General features: G+C 38.8%; 1 protein-coding gene across 2 annotated transcripts in view; it reads right to left on the bottom strand.

The window, feature by feature from the left end:
- adamtsl4 (ADAMTS-like 4) overlaps positions 1-2,311 on the bottom strand; it is an 81,297-nt gene extending 78,986 nt beyond the window's left edge. The window contains exon 1 of one of the 2 annotated variants that reach the window (XM_056257855.1): positions 2,071-2,311. In XM_056257855.1, the coding sequence (XP_056113830.1) occupies positions 2,071-2,093 (23 nt within the window). In that variant the 5' untranslated portion in view covers positions 2,094-2,311. The remainder of the gene's footprint in view (positions 1-2,070) is intronic. The other variant, XM_056257864.1, reaches the window with a different exon arrangement.
- Positions 2,312-19,431: the final 17,120 nt, after the last annotated feature.

The following is a 19,431-nucleotide window of genomic DNA, read 5'->3' as shown; positions in this document are numbered from 1 at the left end:
TGACGATAACCCGGGGTTAAACCCTGTAGATTATCTTCTTTGCCCTGTATTAGCAATTAATCCTGAGTAGGTTTCAAGATTTCACATTGTATATTTTAGTAACTTTACTTAACTTGGGGTAAGGACCACTTTTCACACTAAAAGTACAGCTTTTAACCCTGGTTAATGAAGCAAGGTGAAGCAGTGGTAACCCTGAATTGTGGTGCCAAAGATATACAGTGTGAAACAATGCAGAGTCAGTATGTTACAGCGAGCTCTTACAAGACAACTAATTATATAAAGTTAACCCATTAAATACCCGTTAGTGGTTAGGATCAACATACTACGAGGGATGCTCGAACAGTGACAGCAAACACATTGACCATGGTTTAGACAGTGTTATTTATTATGGGAATATTGTGATGACATTGGACAGGCAGTTAATGGCCATGTATAATTTTCCAATTATTCTGTTTAAACTTTTGATTGGACACGTGCAGATATAAATTAATGTTCACTTATGGATATACAGTACTGTTAAGCTACATATTTTAGCTGTTTTACTAGGATTTCCAGAAATCAGAATATTGGTTCAATCTGATTATAGCAACTATGACATTTAGGTACACAGTCAGAATATTTAAATACAAAATATTAAGTGTGTTTGTATTTTTCATATTCTTGTGATGAAATCAACCCGCAAACTATGCTACTCTCTTAAGAAATAGCAATCAAGTCTGAAAGTGCATGAGAACGTTGTGGTACAACAGAGGCTAAAAGCTTAAAGCTATAGCTGTCTGTCTGAGGCTATAGAAATTACTATAGGAGGAAAATTGTTTAGGCTACACGAAGTGAAGGTAATAGGTTCATTAAAAAAATTCCTGCCATTACACTCTAAAAAATGCTGGGTTGTTTCAATCCATGTTTGGGTTACGAATACGGACAAACCCAACCATTGGATTACATTTTTAACCATTGGATTCCATTTTTAAACCCAAGCTCCGACTGATTTTGTCCATATTTGACCCAAACATGGGTTGAAACAACCCAGAATTTTTTAGAATATACAGCACAGGACAGGGTCTGGGACACAAATCAATTTGCAATATGTCTCAAGAGAACATTAGGGTTGTTTTTGTACCAATAATGTTTATCTGTTTAATAAGTTTCCACATAATCTGAGGTTTACTATTAGTATTTCAGAACAGTGTAAAATGATGCATGACATCTTGAGTGCAGCCACAGACCCGTAATCATAGATGTGGGTTAAAGCGGCGCACCACGGAAACCTCAGGGACCATCGGGCCAGAACTACTGAGACCAAGCGCGCGGAACAGGGTCACTCAAGCCGCAGTAACGACCCCCCGCCCCCGGCCACGTTTCTCAGCACACCGCTGGAGTCTATAGGAGAACCCCGCCACAATGCCTGCGTCCAGAAGAACTACACAAGTGCTCTGCTTCAACTAGCTCTTTAAACGCGCCAAATAATCCTAAAGGAATGCTTGTGGATCAGACTGCATCCCTCTAAACCTGAAAGAGTTTATTTGATTGTTTTTTAAGCCCATTAGGATCTATTCCATTCTTTAAAAGGGTTCTTTATTGGCATCTGGTTCCATAAAGAACCTTCAACATCAATTCCACAAAATGTCCTAATAGTGAAACAAAAAGTTCATTGGATTTTTAAAATATTCTTCACACTAAGATAAATGGTTCTGTTAAGAACTGTTAACTGAAAGATTCTTTGGGAAACAATTTTTCTTTTCTTTTATAGCATCGCTGCGAAGCGATTCAGTTAGCCTTTTTATGCCGTCCATGCACCCTACTATTACATTTATATAGGCTACACTGCCGCCCAGTCCAGTCATCGGATCTGGTCAAGAACAGTCTAGTTGTAATTCTTGCGGTTGTGATCGAGCCCGACTCGAACCCGGGACAGAATTCCTCCCCCTGTCGCCTTGCGCCCGGAGCCAGTGGACACTTACTGTCTCTCCATCTGATAGCTACTAAAGTCCCAAACCCGCGCGTCAGTGTGGCGTGCTGTCATTCCGCGCGATGTTGAGTGCATGTGTGTGTGTGTGTGTTTTAGCCTACCTGTTCACAGATCCAGTCCTCATGCTCTCCTCCTGCGCGTGAACTCCTCACACTGGCGTCCGTCGCGCGTACTGATCCGTTCTGCGTCAAGTTTGAGAAAGGGCGACAGGGACAAACACAAGATCCACGGAGTTGCTTGGCGAACTTTGCCTCGTTTCTTCAGACTCGTTCTCTATTCTGTTACACACTCTCTCACACACTCCCCTCGGGTAAGAGAGGGAGGGGTGTAGTTTTTTTTTTTTTCTGTTCACCCTACAACTTTTTTTGTACTTGTGTAAAGCTGGTGTGACGCTGGACTGCTCGGGGGCCTGTAGGGGCCACACTGACAATCTCTCTCTCTCTCTGTTTTTCTCTTTCCCTCTCATAGAACTCCATCCTCTCACTGATTTGTCTTTATTTCATGTGTTCACTCCAACACACCTGTACATATGTGTCATCACTTTTCATATCGGACAGATAACACAGCACAATTAATAGAGCATAATGTTTACTTTTAATATCACCACATAGCAGATACTAGGGTTAGATGTTGCTCTTTTTACCCTATTTCTCCACTGACCTTTTGACCAGTAACGGGGCATGCTGTCACTCCATATGATGGAATAGTGGAAACATAATGAAAACATTTAAACAGTAAAATAATAACGGGAATTTATTTTTAAAAATATTTGAAGTAATGTTCATTCGTGAAACTAGTGAAATATGAAATAATTCATAAACAATATAAAACAATTATGATAAAATAAATATATTTTATATTCACGTTAATTAACATAACATTTTTGAATTGAGAATTGTTTTACTATTTAAAATTTAGCTGAACATTCTATAATAGACTTTTTAATGGCAGGCTCCATTGTGACAACTTACCCCTTGATGCACTGTTTATAACTGTTATTACTAAACTACAGTATGATGATATTGTAATTGTAGTTTAAACGCTGCTGCTGCTTTCCATTATTGCTTCTGCTGCAAAGCATGGACTTTCTACTGCTAATAGATAAAGACACGCTGCTGTGAGTGAGCATGATATGCTGCATAAATAGATATACATAAATCCCATAGCAGATCTAGGCAGGTGGAGCTGGGGGAGGTGGAGGGGTTCAGAGGAACTCTGATATAGCGTGCTGGAGGACTAGCTTACAGCAAACACTGAACCAGTGTTGAGCAAGCAATCTCATTGGCTGCAGGATCAGCAGAGGCCAATCAGCTTGTGCCATGATGTGATTGCTTGCAGATTGCACGTAAAGGACCTATATCGGCATGTTTCATGACTGAAATAGTGGATTTTACTCAAAATCTTGCCGTCACTGAGAACATATTTGCTTTATTAAAAGTGTTCTTGTCTATAATAGTGAAAGCGACAGTGGTGTGGAAACATTCCACAATACTGGTTTTAATATTTGCAAAATCTTTACATCCAGATTTTCTATGTGGTTTTATACTTTTCACCCTACTTTATAGATATGAAAGTATGAGACCACATTAATATTTATACTAATGTCAATGAATGCTTAAAACAACACTCTGTAAGATCAACATAAATGATTCCTAATGACTGGATATTTTTATTCAGACCTCAAAATGATCAGATATTTATCAACGTAATTCCAATGAGAAAGATTGGCCATCTTTTTTCTCAAAACTTTCAGAGTGGTCTCAGTCGCACAGAAGTCTTTAAAAGGGGATCACAGTCTTGGTGGCGTGAAACTGACAGCGTTTGTTCACTGTTAAGGGAGGGGTGATAGACTCTAAAACACTGAGAACAGGGCCGGTCAAGCATGTCAAGATACACTGATGAATCATGCATGAGTGCCACATGAGATCAGAGGAAAACTATATTTATAATAAATCACTGAATGCAGAGCCACCGCATGATTCCGTCTGTGAGGACGTACAGCATTACCAAAGTGTTGTGAGAGGTGAAAGGAAACAAGAACCGTTCAAAGCCTGTAATTATACCAATAGAGCAGAACAAAGATAACTTGTGTATCTAACAAACAAGATATGGTAATCACGCTGAGAGAAATGTTGGGTGACCGCTGCGCTTCAGTGCTTATACACTAGATAAAGTTCATGTCTGTTTCTGTGGGTGTATTCTGACCTAAGATTAAATCATATCCTCAAGATATAATGGCAAATCTTTGGGAAGCAGAGAGGAAAGCAGCTGAAGGCAAAAGAGGATTTTTTTCAAATGTTTTTGAATCTCTTTTCTGCTCACCAAGGTTGCATTCATTTGATCAAAATACAGTAAAAACAGTAATAGTATGAAATATTATTATTACCGTTTAAAATAACACCAATTTGAATATATGTTCAAATGTAATTTATTCATGTAATCAAAGCTGGATTTTCAGCATCATTACTCTTCCGTCACATGATTCTTCAGAAATCATTCTAGTATGATGATTTACTGCTCAATAAAAATTTCTTATTATTATTCATCTTAATAATAACAGTTGTGCTGCTTCATATTTTTACAGAAACGGTGATCTTTTTTTTCTCCAGGATTCTTTGATGAATACAAAGTTCAAAAGAACAGCATTTTAGATCTTTTTTTTAACATTATACATGTCTTTTATTGTCACTTTGGATCAATTTAATGCATCCTTTCTGAATAAAAGTATAATAAAGAAAATTAAAAAACAGTAATGAAAAAACTGTAATGTACTTATAAAGAAATACTGTTTTTGTGTGCGACTGAGAGCCTTAATGTATTGACTTTAATGCTGTGGACTGTTATGTTTCAACATGCATTATTGACGAACATGCATACTTGTGTGTTAGTATCTGTAACTTAATCTTAAATTAGTGTTATCTCACCCTAGCACAGCGAGACCCGACACCATCCTCTAAATGACCTATCCCATCCTCCAGAGGGTTTAACTACTGACATTAACCCCATCTCACGTTACAGCAGAGAAAACATTTGAAATATTTGCTTTTTAAAAGCCCATGAGATCAGAATTAAAGTGTTGTCCATATTGAACGCACAAGTGCTTGTGCAATCCTGAATGTTGACAAATTTAACTAGCAAGTAGCAAATCATGTTCAAGCTAAAGGTGTAACATGTATTGTTTCATTGTCATGGTGTTTTGATTTCCCTGTTTGTCTGTCTCCCTGTGTTCCCTATAGTTAGTTCCCTTAGTTACTAATAACATTCACCTGTCGGTCATTTCTTCCCGTATTATTCCCTGTGTTTTTAAGCCCTTATTTTCCTCAGTTCTTTGTTCAGTCTCGTCAATGTTTTATGGTGTTCTCCTGCATATTCTCCTTTGTTATATTATTAAATTCAGTTTATTTCACAGAATATCTTGTGTCCCTGCAGCCTAACGAGACAAAAGGGTTGTGAAAAAGCACACTTTAGCATACTTTTAAAAAGAGTACTTGTTACAGGAAAACACTTTAAAAGAATATACTTAAAGGCCCACAGAAGTGCCTTGAAACTTTCAAATTTATTCAATGTGTTGATGTAATTTCCACTGAAACAGGAAGATAGGGCGGGACATATCAAACAGCTCCTCCCCTTTCTTAAAATAGCCAATAGCATTTAGTTTATATCACAGCTCGGCCAGAGCCATTGAGCTCAGTAAAGCCACAGTTTCCTCCTAATCTCTAACCATTTCTCCTCCATATCACTTTAAAATGCTTTTTCTTGTATGCTCCGACTCGGTTCGTGTGACACTAACATGAAACTAGACTTAATTCGGCCCAATGGAAAGCATTTACACTGCTGGAATCGTTTCCTTTCCCCTATATAGTGCATTATGTGCCATAGAAAATAGTAAATGTGTGAACAAGGGACTGATTTCAGCCACAGCTTCAGCGTTTATAATGTAGGGGGCGGAGCTTCAGATTCTAGAGAGCATTTGATTGGACAGAAAATCTGATGAGAAGCTGAAGTGCAGAGTGATGTCATCAAAATCGTTGATCCATGTTGGTGGAAGATTTGAATGCTTATGTCTTCTAGATGTGAATTTTGGCATTGTTTTAGAGCACTAGCTTTTAACAATAAAACATATTCATACTAAAAAAGGCAAAAAACTAAAGGTGAAGAAAGTGTGAACTAAAGGTAGGTTTTCAGGCACTGAAATACATGTTAATTGAAATAAAATGAAACCGTATTACAGTTGAAATTTTATTAAAACCCATTTAAGTGGGACTTTATTTGGAGTTTCATAAATGCTTTTATTTTCCTCTCTCTCCCTCTATATATATACACTCACCTAAAGGATTATTAGGAACACCATACTAATACTGTGTTTGACCCCCTTTCGCCTTCAGAACTGCCTTAATTCTACGTGGCATTGATTCAACAAGGTGCTGAAAGCATTCTTTAGAAATGTTGGCCCATATTGATAGGATAGCATCTTGCAGTTGATGGAGATTTGTGGGATGCACATCCAGGGCACGAAGCTCCCGTTCCACCACATCCCAAAGATGCTCTATTGGGTTGAGATCTGGTGACTGTGGGGGCCATTTTAGTACAGTGAACTCATTGTCATGTTCAAGAAACCAATTTGAAATGATTCGAGCTTTGTGACATGATGCATTATCCTGCTGGAAGTAGCCATCAGAGGATGGGTACATGGTGGCCATAAAGGGATGGACATGGTCAGGTAGGCCGTGGCATTTAAACGATGCCCAATTAGCACTAAGGGGCCTAAAGTGTGCCAAGAAAACATCCCCCACACCATTACACCACCACCAACAGCCTGCACAGTGGTAACAAGGCATGATGGATCCATGTTCTCATTCTGTTTACGCCAAATTCTGACTCTACCATCTGAATGTCTCAACAGAAATCGAGACTCATCAGACCAGGCAACATTTTTCCAGTCTTTAACTGTCCAATTTTGGTGAGCTCTTGCAAATTGTAGCCTCTTTTTCCTATTTGTAGTGGAGATGAGTGGTACCCGGTGGGGTCTTCTGCTGTTGTAGCCCATCCGCCTCAAGGTTGTGCGTGAAAATCCCAGTAACTGAGCAGATTGTGAAATACTCAGGCCGGCCCCTCTGGCACCAACAACCATGCCACACTCAAAATTGCTTAAATCACCTTTCTTTCCCATTCTGACATTCAGTTTGGAGTTCAGGAGATTGTCTTGACCAGGACCACACCCCTAAATGCATTGAAGCAGCTGCCATGTGATTGGTTGATTAGATAATTGCATTAATGAGAAATTGAACAGGTGTTCCTAATAGTCCTTTAGGTGAGTATATATATATTTGTATTGATTACAAATTTTACACAACTATGAACGATTTGTTTACTTTTGAGAAGATTTGGTGTTGTAAGGGAGTTTTTTTGTACCATTTTTGAAGATGATTTAATTTTTTTCTGTTGTTAGCTTGTTAATTTGTGTGATGATTGTGAAATAAAGTTATTTTTTCAAAAAAAAAAAAAAAAACTCTCTCCCTCTCTCTCATATATACATACGTGTTATAAAAAATAGTCAAATGTGCCCTTTTATTTAATTAATATTATATTATCTGCAGTTTTTAAAAAAATATATACTTTAAGAAAAGTTTAAGAAAGTACACTACAAGTGCACATTCAGTTAATTATGCACTAGTTAAAAAAAGAAGTGCAACCACATTGATATGTCATACCTGAATTATGCGATTCACATCTCTAACACCAAGCATGTTGTTCCTAATACTAATAGCTTAATAATAATAATAATAGCTCTAAACCACTGATAAGTGGAGGGGATAAAATGTGCTTGGTTTGGGACACTGGCTAAAAAAGACTCAATGGAGGAAAGAAGGGAAGAAAAGACACATGCCTACAAAGAAAACACTTTTCAGAAGCTAAGAAAACCTTTGCAGTAAAAATAATCTACATTCAGCAAACAGAAGGGAGAGACTGAGACAGGAATGATTGGTTTGGGTCAGATGGAGTCAATATTTGCCTCATTCCAGTGATATTATGGCCTTGGAGATCAAAGAAAGGACTGTGTGCTCTTGTAAAAAGAGAGAAAGAAAGAAGGAAACAGTCAGTCCACTAATTTCCATCCTTGAAGCAAGGAGACAAGATGCACAAGGGGCCTGTTAAGGGGACACCCACCGGGACGGGCGGCTTCAGGGGTCACTGAGGCCAGGAGGAATGGGCGACTCGGAACGGATGTTAATTGGCTGACAAAGACGTCCAGTGATGTTATTCCAATTATCAGCAAAAAAAGAGGGTCACCGTCTGCCATTCAGCTGCACATGGACACATTATAACAACAAACAGACGGGACAGAACATGTCTGACCACACAACATAAAGCGGATCAAATCCAGAGCAAAGACCCGATTCTGCTGTTGACCAGTGAAACTCATCCAGAGCTTAGCATGTGAGAAATATTCTGAAATAACTTTTTTTTTCTTCATCTGATGCCAGTATTTTGCTTGCAAGACTAGTGAACTCTCTGACGGAGCAAAGAATTGATAATGCGTAAGATTCATTTAAATGATGTGGATATAAATGTGAACAGGAATAGGATTTCTACAAGCTGGAACTCAAATCTTAAGTATTTATTTAAAAACAAACTGTACTTGCAGATAATAATAATGAAACAAATAAAGGACCACTTAAGTGCACTTAAAGAGTGAACACACATATACAGCAGCATGACTGTTTCTTAACACAATATAGCCCACTTAAGTGCAAATCTGCACTTTGTAATGTCAAGTTTTACTTCTAAAGTACATTTTAAATCCTTGTTTTAGTATTTTTTATGCTTTTAAATAAGTGCACTGATTTTGAAGTACTGTGTTGTTCAATATTACATTTAAGTTCATATCTTTCAAATGTTCTAAATTGCAACTTCATCATTACAAATATATTGAAATATATACGACATACAAGTTTCAATAGAAATGCAATTAAAGTTTACCCTGCTTGTCAGTTTCAGCATCATATTTCAAAGACAATAGAAGTTATAAAATAATATATAAAAGATGAACTCAAATCCTATTTAAGTGGGCCAAAAAAGCTCGCTAAAGTTCAGACAACTGCATTTGATGTTAATAGAAACTAGAATACATTTTCATTTAGTGGCAATTAGCATTCAATTAAGTGTCTGAAATCATTACATTTAATTCACACTTATATCATTAGTCCATAAGTATATTATTCCCATAATAAGTAGGCTACTCTTTTTAAAAGAGTGCTACAACATACTTCTTTTTCGCAAGTGAAATATCCTTAACTTTAGCATGTATTTTCAGAAACCTTTGCTTTTCCCTTCAACATTCTTGCACATGCCTCATTGTAGTGTGTAGTCACACTCTAAAAAATGCTGGGTTGTTTCACCCAACTTTGGATCAAATATGGACCATTGGGTTATTTTTTTTACCTAACGTTTGGGTTTGTCCATTATTGACCAAAAGTTGGGTTAAACAACCCAACATTTTTTTGAGTGCACCTTAAAACAGTCTCTTGGACTCACCAGATATGGCACATTTCACACCTCTACTAATCTTAATCTCTTGGTCTTAAAACATTGATGCGTTGCGCTGTGGAAACAACAGTGAAGTGCGACTGTGCTCAACAGTGTGCGCAAACATGACACTCATCAAGGCGGATCACGTTAGTTCGTGACAGATGGCTTTATACTGCCAGTCCAAATGCCTCATGCTGGTGTAATGTGTTTAACAGGATGCTCAGAGTCTTCCTTCATCCCGACGGCGTCGGGTCTGCAACAGGAAATGCTTAGCACACATCCATACACCAAAATATTTCTGGGAAAGTTTTAAGACGGAAACTAACAGCAACTGAAATGGCAATAAAGGCCTCATAAGAGCTTCAGTGCATAATCGTCACTCAGAGAGCGCTCCATCACCCATGACAGCTTAATGCCATTGCAATTTTGGTTATTTGTCATTTTGCAGATGCTTTTCTTTTAATGTGAAGTAATGCACAGAGCTGTGGCCTTGGGGTTAGCGCACATGATCCAACACATTGGAGGAGCACATGTGGACGATGCAAGCTCAAATCTTGCTTACATTTCCTGATCATTTCCACCATCACTTCCTGGCCTCTAGTCTAGACTATGAATGAATTGGCCAAAAAACTCAGGCTATGTTCTAAACAGAATATTAACATATTGGTTACTGCATATATATATATATATATATATATATATATATATATACACTCACCGGCCACTTTATTAGGTACCCCATGCTAGTAACGGGTTGGACCCCCTTTTGCCTTCAGAACTGCCTCAATTCTTCGTGGCATAGATTCAACAAGGTGCTGGAAGCATTCCTCAGGGAGTTTGGTCCATATTGACATGATGGCATCACACAGTTGCCGCAGATTTGTCGGCTGCACATCCATGATGCGAATCTCCCGTTCCACCACATCCCAAAGATGCTCTATTGGGTTGAGATCTGGTGACTGTGGAGGCCATTTTAGTACAGTGAACTCATTGTCATGTTCAAGAAACCAATTTGAAATGATTAGAGCTTTGTGACATGGTGGAAGTAGCCATCAGAGGATGGGTACATGGTGGCCATAAAGGGATGGACATGGTCAGAAACAATGCTCAGGTAGGCCGTGGCATTTAAACGATGCCCAATTGGCACTAAGGGGCCTAAAGTGTGCCAGGAAAACATCCCCCACACCATTACACCACCACCACCAGCCTGCACAGTGGTAACAAGGCATGATGGTTCCATGTTCTCATTCTGTTTACGCCAAATTCTGACTCTAACATCTGAATGTCTCAACAGAAATCGAGACTCATCAGACCAGGCAACATTTTTCCAGTCTTCAACTGTTCAATTTTGGTGAGCTCTTGCAAATTGTAGCCTCTTTTTCCTATTTGTAGTGGAGATGAGTGGTACCCGGTGGAGTCTTCTGCTGTTGTAGCCCATCCGCCTCAAGGTTGTGCGTGTTGTGGCTTCACAAATGCTTTGCTGCATACCTCGGTTGTAACGAGTGGTTATTTCAGTCATTGTTGCCCTTCTATCAGCTCGAACCAGTCTGGCCATTCTCCTCTGACCTCTGGCATCAACAAGGCATTTCCGCCCACAGAACTGCCGCTCACTGGATGTTTTTTCTTTTTCGGACCATTCTCTGTAAACCCTAGAGATAGTTGTGCGTGAAAATCCCAGTAGATTAGCAGTTTCTGAAATACTCAGACCAGCCCTTCTGGCACCAACAATCATGCCACGTTCAAAGTCACTCAAATCAACTTTCTTCCCCATACTGATGCTCGGTTTGAACTGCAGGAGATTGTCTTGACCATGTCTACATGCCTAAATGCACTGAGTTGCCGCCATGTGATTGGCTGCTTAGAAATTAAGTGTTAACGAGCAGTTGGACAGGTGTACCTAATAAAGTGGCCGGTGAGTGTATGTGTATGTGAAATATTACCCAGAATGCAACAAGGTTTCAAATAGGCTAAAAATCCCCTAAAATTACAAAATTTAAACAAAAAATATTATCAAACTTAAATATAGTAAAATTGAAAAAATCATTAAAAAAATTAAAACCGGTACCAGAGGGTTAAGTCCTAAAGTGCATTACACTGACTTTAAAATGAGTTGAATCTTGTCTAACTTTATAAATAGATAACTTGATCAAAAAGATTGATAACTTAACTTATTTTGATGACTTAAAGCAATGTAAAAAGTAGTGATGGGCAGTTAATCGTGATTAATCGCATCCAAAATAAAGGTTTGTTTTATGTGTAATATATGTGTGTGTACTGTGTATAATTATTTTGTATATATACATACTCACACATGCATGTATATATTTAAGAAAAAACCGTTATTTAGAAAATATTTATATGTAGGTTATATATATATATATATATATATATATATAATAGGGGTGTAACGATACACGTATTCGTATTGAACCGTTCGGTACGAGGCTTTCGGTTCAGTTTTCGGTACGCATTTTTGAACCGAACGGTTCTTTGGACCATTTTTCCTGCCGAACAAAATTTCGTTATTTCAAATGTAGGCGCGTCACGCGTGGCAAGCGCGCTCATAAGAGACGCTGGCGTGACCACAACATTGCCCAACATCAAATGGCAAATGTAATGTAAGCGGAACGAAACCACTCGTTATTGTGTGGTTGACGGACCGTTTATCAGTTTGGACCAATGCAGCGCGAGCCGATCTTAATCATCAGCACTGTTACTACACAGCGAAATCCAGGAAAGAAAGCATTTGAATTCGGCACTGAAGTAATAACATCGCTGCGAGATCTAGTGAGAAACATTCGCATTTCTCCGTTATTAACGGATCAAACAGCGCTGACGTGGAAACCAGGAAGAAACATTGTGCCATGAATGACCTATCCAGTTTCCACAGATCAGCAACATTCACCATGGATGAATTTTGTGAACCGTTACACCCCTAATATACAAGTATAAATATATATACAGTATATACATGCAAATATTTCTTAAATATAAGTGTATTTATATATACAAAATAATTACACACTAGGCTATACACATATTTTATGTAAACACAAACATTTATTTTGGATGCGAATAATCGTTGCCCAGCACTAGTAAAAACATACGTTGTTATAACTTTTTGATCATATAATTATTTTACAGTGTACAGTTCAGCAAATTGCATTTAAAATGTGCTGTACAACACATACAGCAGAAGTGCAGTATGAGGACTACGAAAGTGGCTATTCTAAACGTATAGCCGGAGTGTTCCTCTGAGTAAAGCACTTAAAGTGCACCGGAGGGACCATCCTGGATCTGCACAAAAGGCGTCAGCTGAATGACGAATATCTGTGTCATTTTACAGACACGGGCTGCATCACATATCAAACATTTTTGGCTTCAGAATGAGCCAACTGTTAATCCCACTGTCCTAATCCTACAGCTGTTCCTCATCACCTCACAACGCTCTCTGCCGAATCCCGTCCGTCCCGAGACTGCGCTCACATGAGGGGGAGGGCAGCGTCTGATCTGTGGGAGCTCTTCTAAGACTTTGCATGACAGTTTCAGAAACTGCGGTCACAATCGATGCGATAGCTGCGCCATCACGCTTTTTACTGAAGCCTTCGGCGTAGCTGTATCTAATCGTGATCATACAGACCTTAATACGATGGGTCAAGAGCGGTCATTTGCAGTGACTACGTATTGCTTGTGTGAAGAACTTTCTCACGGGTAAGAATATGAACATGGTACTACTGCTGCTCTATTGTACACAATCTTCTGCTCCACTGATTGTAATCGGGAGATGATTCCATGACAGCACTCGTGGCTACAGGCCTATTCCTCGAGCACACGGAGATGAAGTAATCCAGCACTAGAGACGTGTTTTCTCTTCCAGTGCTGTGGAATCAGAGCATGGCACTGTTATAAACATGGACCGTAAGACCAACAGCAGGAGATCTGTAAACATTTTTAAACAGTAAGAAGCAACTTCTGAGCTAAACTTTCCTGCAGCTCCCTTGCTTTTAAAAAAAAAAATCTCGAAATGATTTAAGTAGCCGACTCTAAGATGAGCCTTAAGTAACTCTCAAACCAGATCATCAACCTGTCGGGAACAGAACTTCGAGTTTCCTTTGTTTTATTCTCTCTTACACAAACATTTCTTTTCCATCATACACAGGATTTTTAGTTATCGCTAACCTACGTCAGCAACAGGATCTAAACAAAGACTATCTGTTATTCGCTAAATATAAATAATTGTACCATTTTCATGACCTCAAGGATGTTATGGTGATACAACAAACTCCGTAGTTCATGATTGTTTGGTGTGTTTAATGCACTTATAAACAGTTAAACGTACTATCAACAGTTTAGGAGCACATACTTTCAATTCTTTTGAATCTCTTAACAGTGTTAAAGTTCAGTCTGTGCGTGTTCATAAATTGGACCATAAAACAGATGAAAAATCCCAAAGACACACGTTGAAGGAGGGACTCGAGCCATGTCTAGAGACCAGATCACAAAGACCTGAGGGGCAGTGTTTGAAGAACTTCTAAATTTTAATATACAGGCGTGATTTCAACCGAGGGACACACGCGAATCACATCCAACCCTAAAACATACACTCCCCAACCTACCAACCAGGGGTACCGGCTCTTTTTTCCCCACTTGAAGCACTACCTGAGGGTGCAAGACACTTCTCAGTCAGACTGAAAGAAACCACTTAGCAGTCCAATAGAATACCATAACAACCATCATGGAAACTATTAGTATTGTGCTTGAGTTGATACATATAAGTAAAACTGAATTTGTTTTATAGGTTTGTAGTTTTGATTTGTAACTTAGTTGTTTTGCTGATATTTTTGAGCTTTTCTTATGTCCCACTGTACACCCAAAATGCTTTACAATCATGTCAGGTTCTCTCCTCCTCAACCAGCACCAGAGTACAGCATCCACAGTACAACGGAGCCAATGCGCTCATGCTCACCAAACACCAGCTATAGGTGGAGAGGAGAGAGAGAGAGTGATAGAGCCAATTCAGTTGATGGGGATTATTAGAAGGCCATGATTTAAAAGGGCCAATGGTGGGATTTTGGCCAGAACACCGGGGTTACACCCCTCCTCTTTACGAGAAGTACCATGGAGCCCTGTTTACACCTGGTATTAAATGCTTTTTGGTTGATCGGATCACAAGTGGACGACACTAAATACAGGTGTAAACAGGGTCTAAAATGTTTTGAGCTTGTCTACTTTCGACCACTTCCAAGGGTTGTCGAAAACGCATTCGACCGGATTGCTTTCTTAGTGTAAACGCTCATGTAGTCGAATCCGTTTGAACAGCCACTAAAGACGATCTTCTCTCCGCCTACTGAGTAAACATTATGGGAAGCGGCTAGCCAGACGGGATTTAAACTTTGTCGGCTGAAGCCCCAAGTTTGGTTTGAAGACGAAAAACATGCCAAGCACAATGTTCTCTCACCATTAGTGATTAGTGACACTCACAGCGTTCGGCTGATCTTGCGGATGTCAGAGCAGAAACGAAAGCTGCTGCTCTCTGCTCATTCATATGTAAATTACGAGAGCTTATTTTGTCCATTAGATCGAAAGATCTGAAAAAAACATACATTTACCAGCCCATAGACCCTCCCCTAAAGAAATCAGGACAGAAGTGGTTGAAAGTGGACAAAAGAGACGGATTAAAACACCAGGTGTGAACAGGTACGCATCTCCCTCGTCTACTTGTGATCCGATCAACCAAAATGCATCTTAATACTAGGTGTAAACAGAGTCTGGGATTGTTAATGACCACATAGAGTCAGGATCCAGGGGGTGTCCCCGTCACTATACTGGGGCGTTAGGACCCACACATAGGGGCCCTGCCGGCCTCACAAACACCTCCTCCAGCAGCAACCTAGCTTTCCCAGGAGGTCTCCCATCCAGATACTAACCAGGCTCAACCCAGCTTAGCTTCAGTGGGCAACCACTGTCTTGGACTACAGGGTGATATGCCTGTGAATGTGAATCAGTGCACTGGCAGTGTTAAACTAAAACGAAAGTGTTTACTAGGACTGTATAAAATTTGAAAACTGACACCTCAAATAGGGTATAGTGAGTGTTTTCTATCTGAGTATTTCTCATCTGTCGGGAGAGAACATTAAACTGTCTCAGCATCTTTTGATTGACAAGACATGAAGGCTCAGTGTTTTCCCAATGTCTGATGGTTTGTGTTTGTACCTGTTCATGCGGAGTTAATATTTGTCTGGAAGTCTCTCTGTGATGAAACAAACGATGCAGTGCCAGCCTCGACTGTGTAGGGTTTGGATTGAGGTCATCTTATGTGAGCGGAGTTGTATGAATGGTTTACAGTGGACGGCCGCCAGGAGCTGAACTGAGCCACTCTGTTAGGGCCTGTTATGCATTACGGAGCACTGAAGGGTCAGCATCGATGTCGTCCGGGCAAGAGCTGTAATTGTCCTGCAAATATATCCTGAAAATGACAGAGACTCTCTGAGGAGGCTCTGAATGCGGTTCAAATGGAAAGTTCTAGGTAAAAGAGGATGTTGAGTCGACTGGCACTTACAAGTCTCTTTATTACTGTTTATCTCTCCGTCCTCTACATCAACATGAATGAACTTTATTGAGCCCAAGGCTGAGAAAACAGTCTTCTAAGCAGTGTTAATTTTGTCATTAAATTTTGATTTAGTTTTAGTCTTAGTCTTTTGACTAAAATGCCATTTAGTTTTAGTCATATTTTAGTCATCTGAATTGTTTTAGTTTTAGTCTAGTTTTAGTCGACGAAATACAATAACATTTTAGTCGACTAAATCTACAGTAGATTTAGTCGACTAAAATATAATGGGTTTAGTTCAATTGTAAATGCGTTAATTTAGAATTTCTCTAAAATGGCCAAACCCATATACTCCCGGAGAAAACATCTATTAACCTATTAATATGAATGATTTTTAAGTTTGAACATGCAATACAGATACAGATTTAACTGCTGTTACTTAAAAAATATCTTAAAATGAAATAAAACCACTTTTCCTAAAGCACAGTCTTCTTTACAATGAATGATATATTCAATCCTTATACTTACACATCATTCTTTATTCTTTCAAGCAGACATATTTATTTGTATGAATTAAATATAATTAATCCTTATTAAAGCTATTAACAAACAGTGAATGCTTTTCTCTTTTTCTTTTGTTGCTTGATCAAAATTAAGGACACGGACCGCATTAGGTTTATTGCCACTGTCACTTTAAGACGTCGGATCATGTCCAATGACATGCGGATACAATTGCACTGATGCACATCCGACACACTCACAGTTTAAGACATAACCAGCATAGTTTACATGAATACTCAACAAAAAGGACATTTAGACATACTGTTGTGTATTTCTCCATTCAGACACGAAAGAGAGCTCAATTCAGTAGCCTACTCGCGCGCTGTAGGTGTATTGTGCATGACTGCACGCTTCGGGTTAGGTGTGTGCGCACAGAAAACCGCACCGAATAGAGCTCTTTTTTGCATCGTCACTCTTATTCAGAGATCTATATGTCTGCTCTACTCATTCTCCCAGACGTTCACATTTTTTAACGTTTTATGACCGCGGGGTAGATCACGTTACAGTAGCCTACAAATGTGCGCATCTATCACACACGCTCAGGACATCAGTTCTGACGGATCGCTTCCCAAATCGTCACTATCTAACATTTTCGTCTAGTTTTTATTCGTTGACGAAAATGTCAATAGATTTTCGTCATAGTCTTTGTCATTCAAAACTAGGTTTTATTTAGTTATCGTCTCGTTTTCGTCTGTGAAAAAATGTCGTTGACGAATAATTTTCGTCGTTATTTTCGTCAACGAAATTAACACTGCTTCTAAGCTGTGGAGTACGGGGATGCTACCCAAACACATCAGAGCGTATTCCAGAGAAATATACTACATGTTTGTATTCAATACAAACTGCATCGTTTGTATTCATGACGCTATAAAAACCAGGGAAAAAGCACTTAAAATTTTTCATAGAACCAAAAATAATGCTGATTTTATTTTATATAAACAAGCAAGAAATAAGACGCAGGTACTTATTAGAGAGGCTAAATCAACCCACTATAAGAATGATATATTAAATAATAAAGATAACCCAAAAAAGCTATGGAAGACTTTAAAGGAATTGGGGGCTACTAAGACAAATGCTACGAAACCAAGAAACATAGGATTAATAATTAAGGGCGTCCTAAATTTCAATAAGAAAGAGGTTGCTAATTATTTTAATATTTATTTTACTTCTATAGCAAAACAGCTGGTCTTAAAGCTTCAACCTTCCTATGGGTTTTTAAATATTGATAGGGTGAAATTATTCTACAATAAACTTGGGGCACTGCCAAATTCATTTTCTTTACGGAAGGTTGAAATAGGAGAGGTGGAAAAAAAGCTATTACAGTTAGACTGCTCTAAGGGACCCGGTTTAGATGGTTTATCTCCTCGGTTTTTACGAGATACCGCTGCCCAAATAGCCCCATACATCTCACATATTTTTAACCTGTCTGTTGAAAGTGGTGTTTTCCCGTATGACCTCAAGAGGGCCAAGGTAATCCCCCTTTTTAAAAAAGGAAATAGCCACGATCCCGGTAACTATAGACCAGTCTCTATTTTATGTATAGTATCTAAAATATTTGAAAGGTTGGTCAATGAGCAATTTAATGAATACATGAATAAAAATAACTTAATGTTTAAATTTCAATCCGGATTCAGGAAGTCACATTCTACCGAATCATGCCTACTCTATCTATCTGAAATCATTCACAGAGAAATAGATAATGGAAATCTCTGCGGAATGGTGTTATTGGATCTCCAAAAGGCGTTTGATACGGTGAACCATGACAGACTGATTGCCAAACTTGAGGCCTTAGGGGCAGATAGCTCCACCTGTAGATGGTTTAGATCTTACCTATCAGGGAGGGAACAATTGGTAGCCTTAGGGGGGATATTATCAGACCCTTGTATAGTTGAATGTGGCGTTCCACAAGGAAGTATTCTCGGACCATCATTATTTTTAACATATATTAATGATATGGCCGATTCCTGTTCATGTGAACTATTTTTGTACGCAGATGATTCTGCACTTTTAATGTCTCATAAACAACAATCCATTCTAGAGAGTAACCTGAGTGCTGAACTATCTTCTGTAAATAACTGGCTGATTGACAATAGACTGTCTCTACATTTTGAAAAGACAGAGACCATTCTGTTTGGCTCAAAATATAAACTAAACAGATGCTCGAAATTTAGGGTCATTTTGAATAATATTGAGGTCAGGACAAAAACCTCAGTAAAATACCTGGGTTACATCCTAGAAAACAACTTGGATGGCAGGATGATGGCCAATAAGGTTCTGAGTAAAGTCACTGGGCTTATAAAGTTTTTAGCTAGAAATTCTACTTTTTTAGATAGGTCAACAATGATCATTTTAGCTAACGCTTTAATTTTAAACCAGTTTGAATATGCATGCACTTCCTGGTTTGAAGGCCTTAAAAAACGACTTAAAGGAAGGCTGCAAACAGCACAAAATAAGTTAATAAGAATAATTCTAAACATGGGCCATAGGTCTCATATAGGAAGGTCACAATTTGTTGAGCTTAACTGGCTCCCTGTTGAGTCACGCGTTATTATGTCAAGACTGACCATGACCCACAAAATATTATATGGTAAAGTCCCAAATTATTTGTTGTGTCTTATTACCAAGGTGAAGGACACACACACTGTTTACACTCGTGGCAGTATATCAGACCTTTGTCCTTATGCATTTAAGACAATGTTAGGGAAAAAAACATTTACCTACATAGGGGCGGTTCAGTGGAACAAGTTAGATCGGCAAATTAAAGGAATTTTAAGCATCAATTCTTTTAAAAAGAGGGCCAGGGAGTGGTTATTAGAGAGGGTAG

Source organism: Rhinichthys klamathensis, unplaced genomic scaffold (assembly GCF_029890125.1).
Source record: "Rhinichthys klamathensis goyatoka isolate OS25496 unplaced genomic scaffold, OSU_Roscu_1.1 h1tg000006l_1, whole genome shotgun sequence".
Lineage (NCBI taxonomy): Eukaryota > Metazoa > Chordata > Actinopteri > Cypriniformes > Leuciscidae > Rhinichthys > Rhinichthys klamathensis.
The sequence above is the reverse complement of the archived record's forward strand: the minus strand, read 5'-3'. Positions and strand labels throughout refer to the sequence as shown.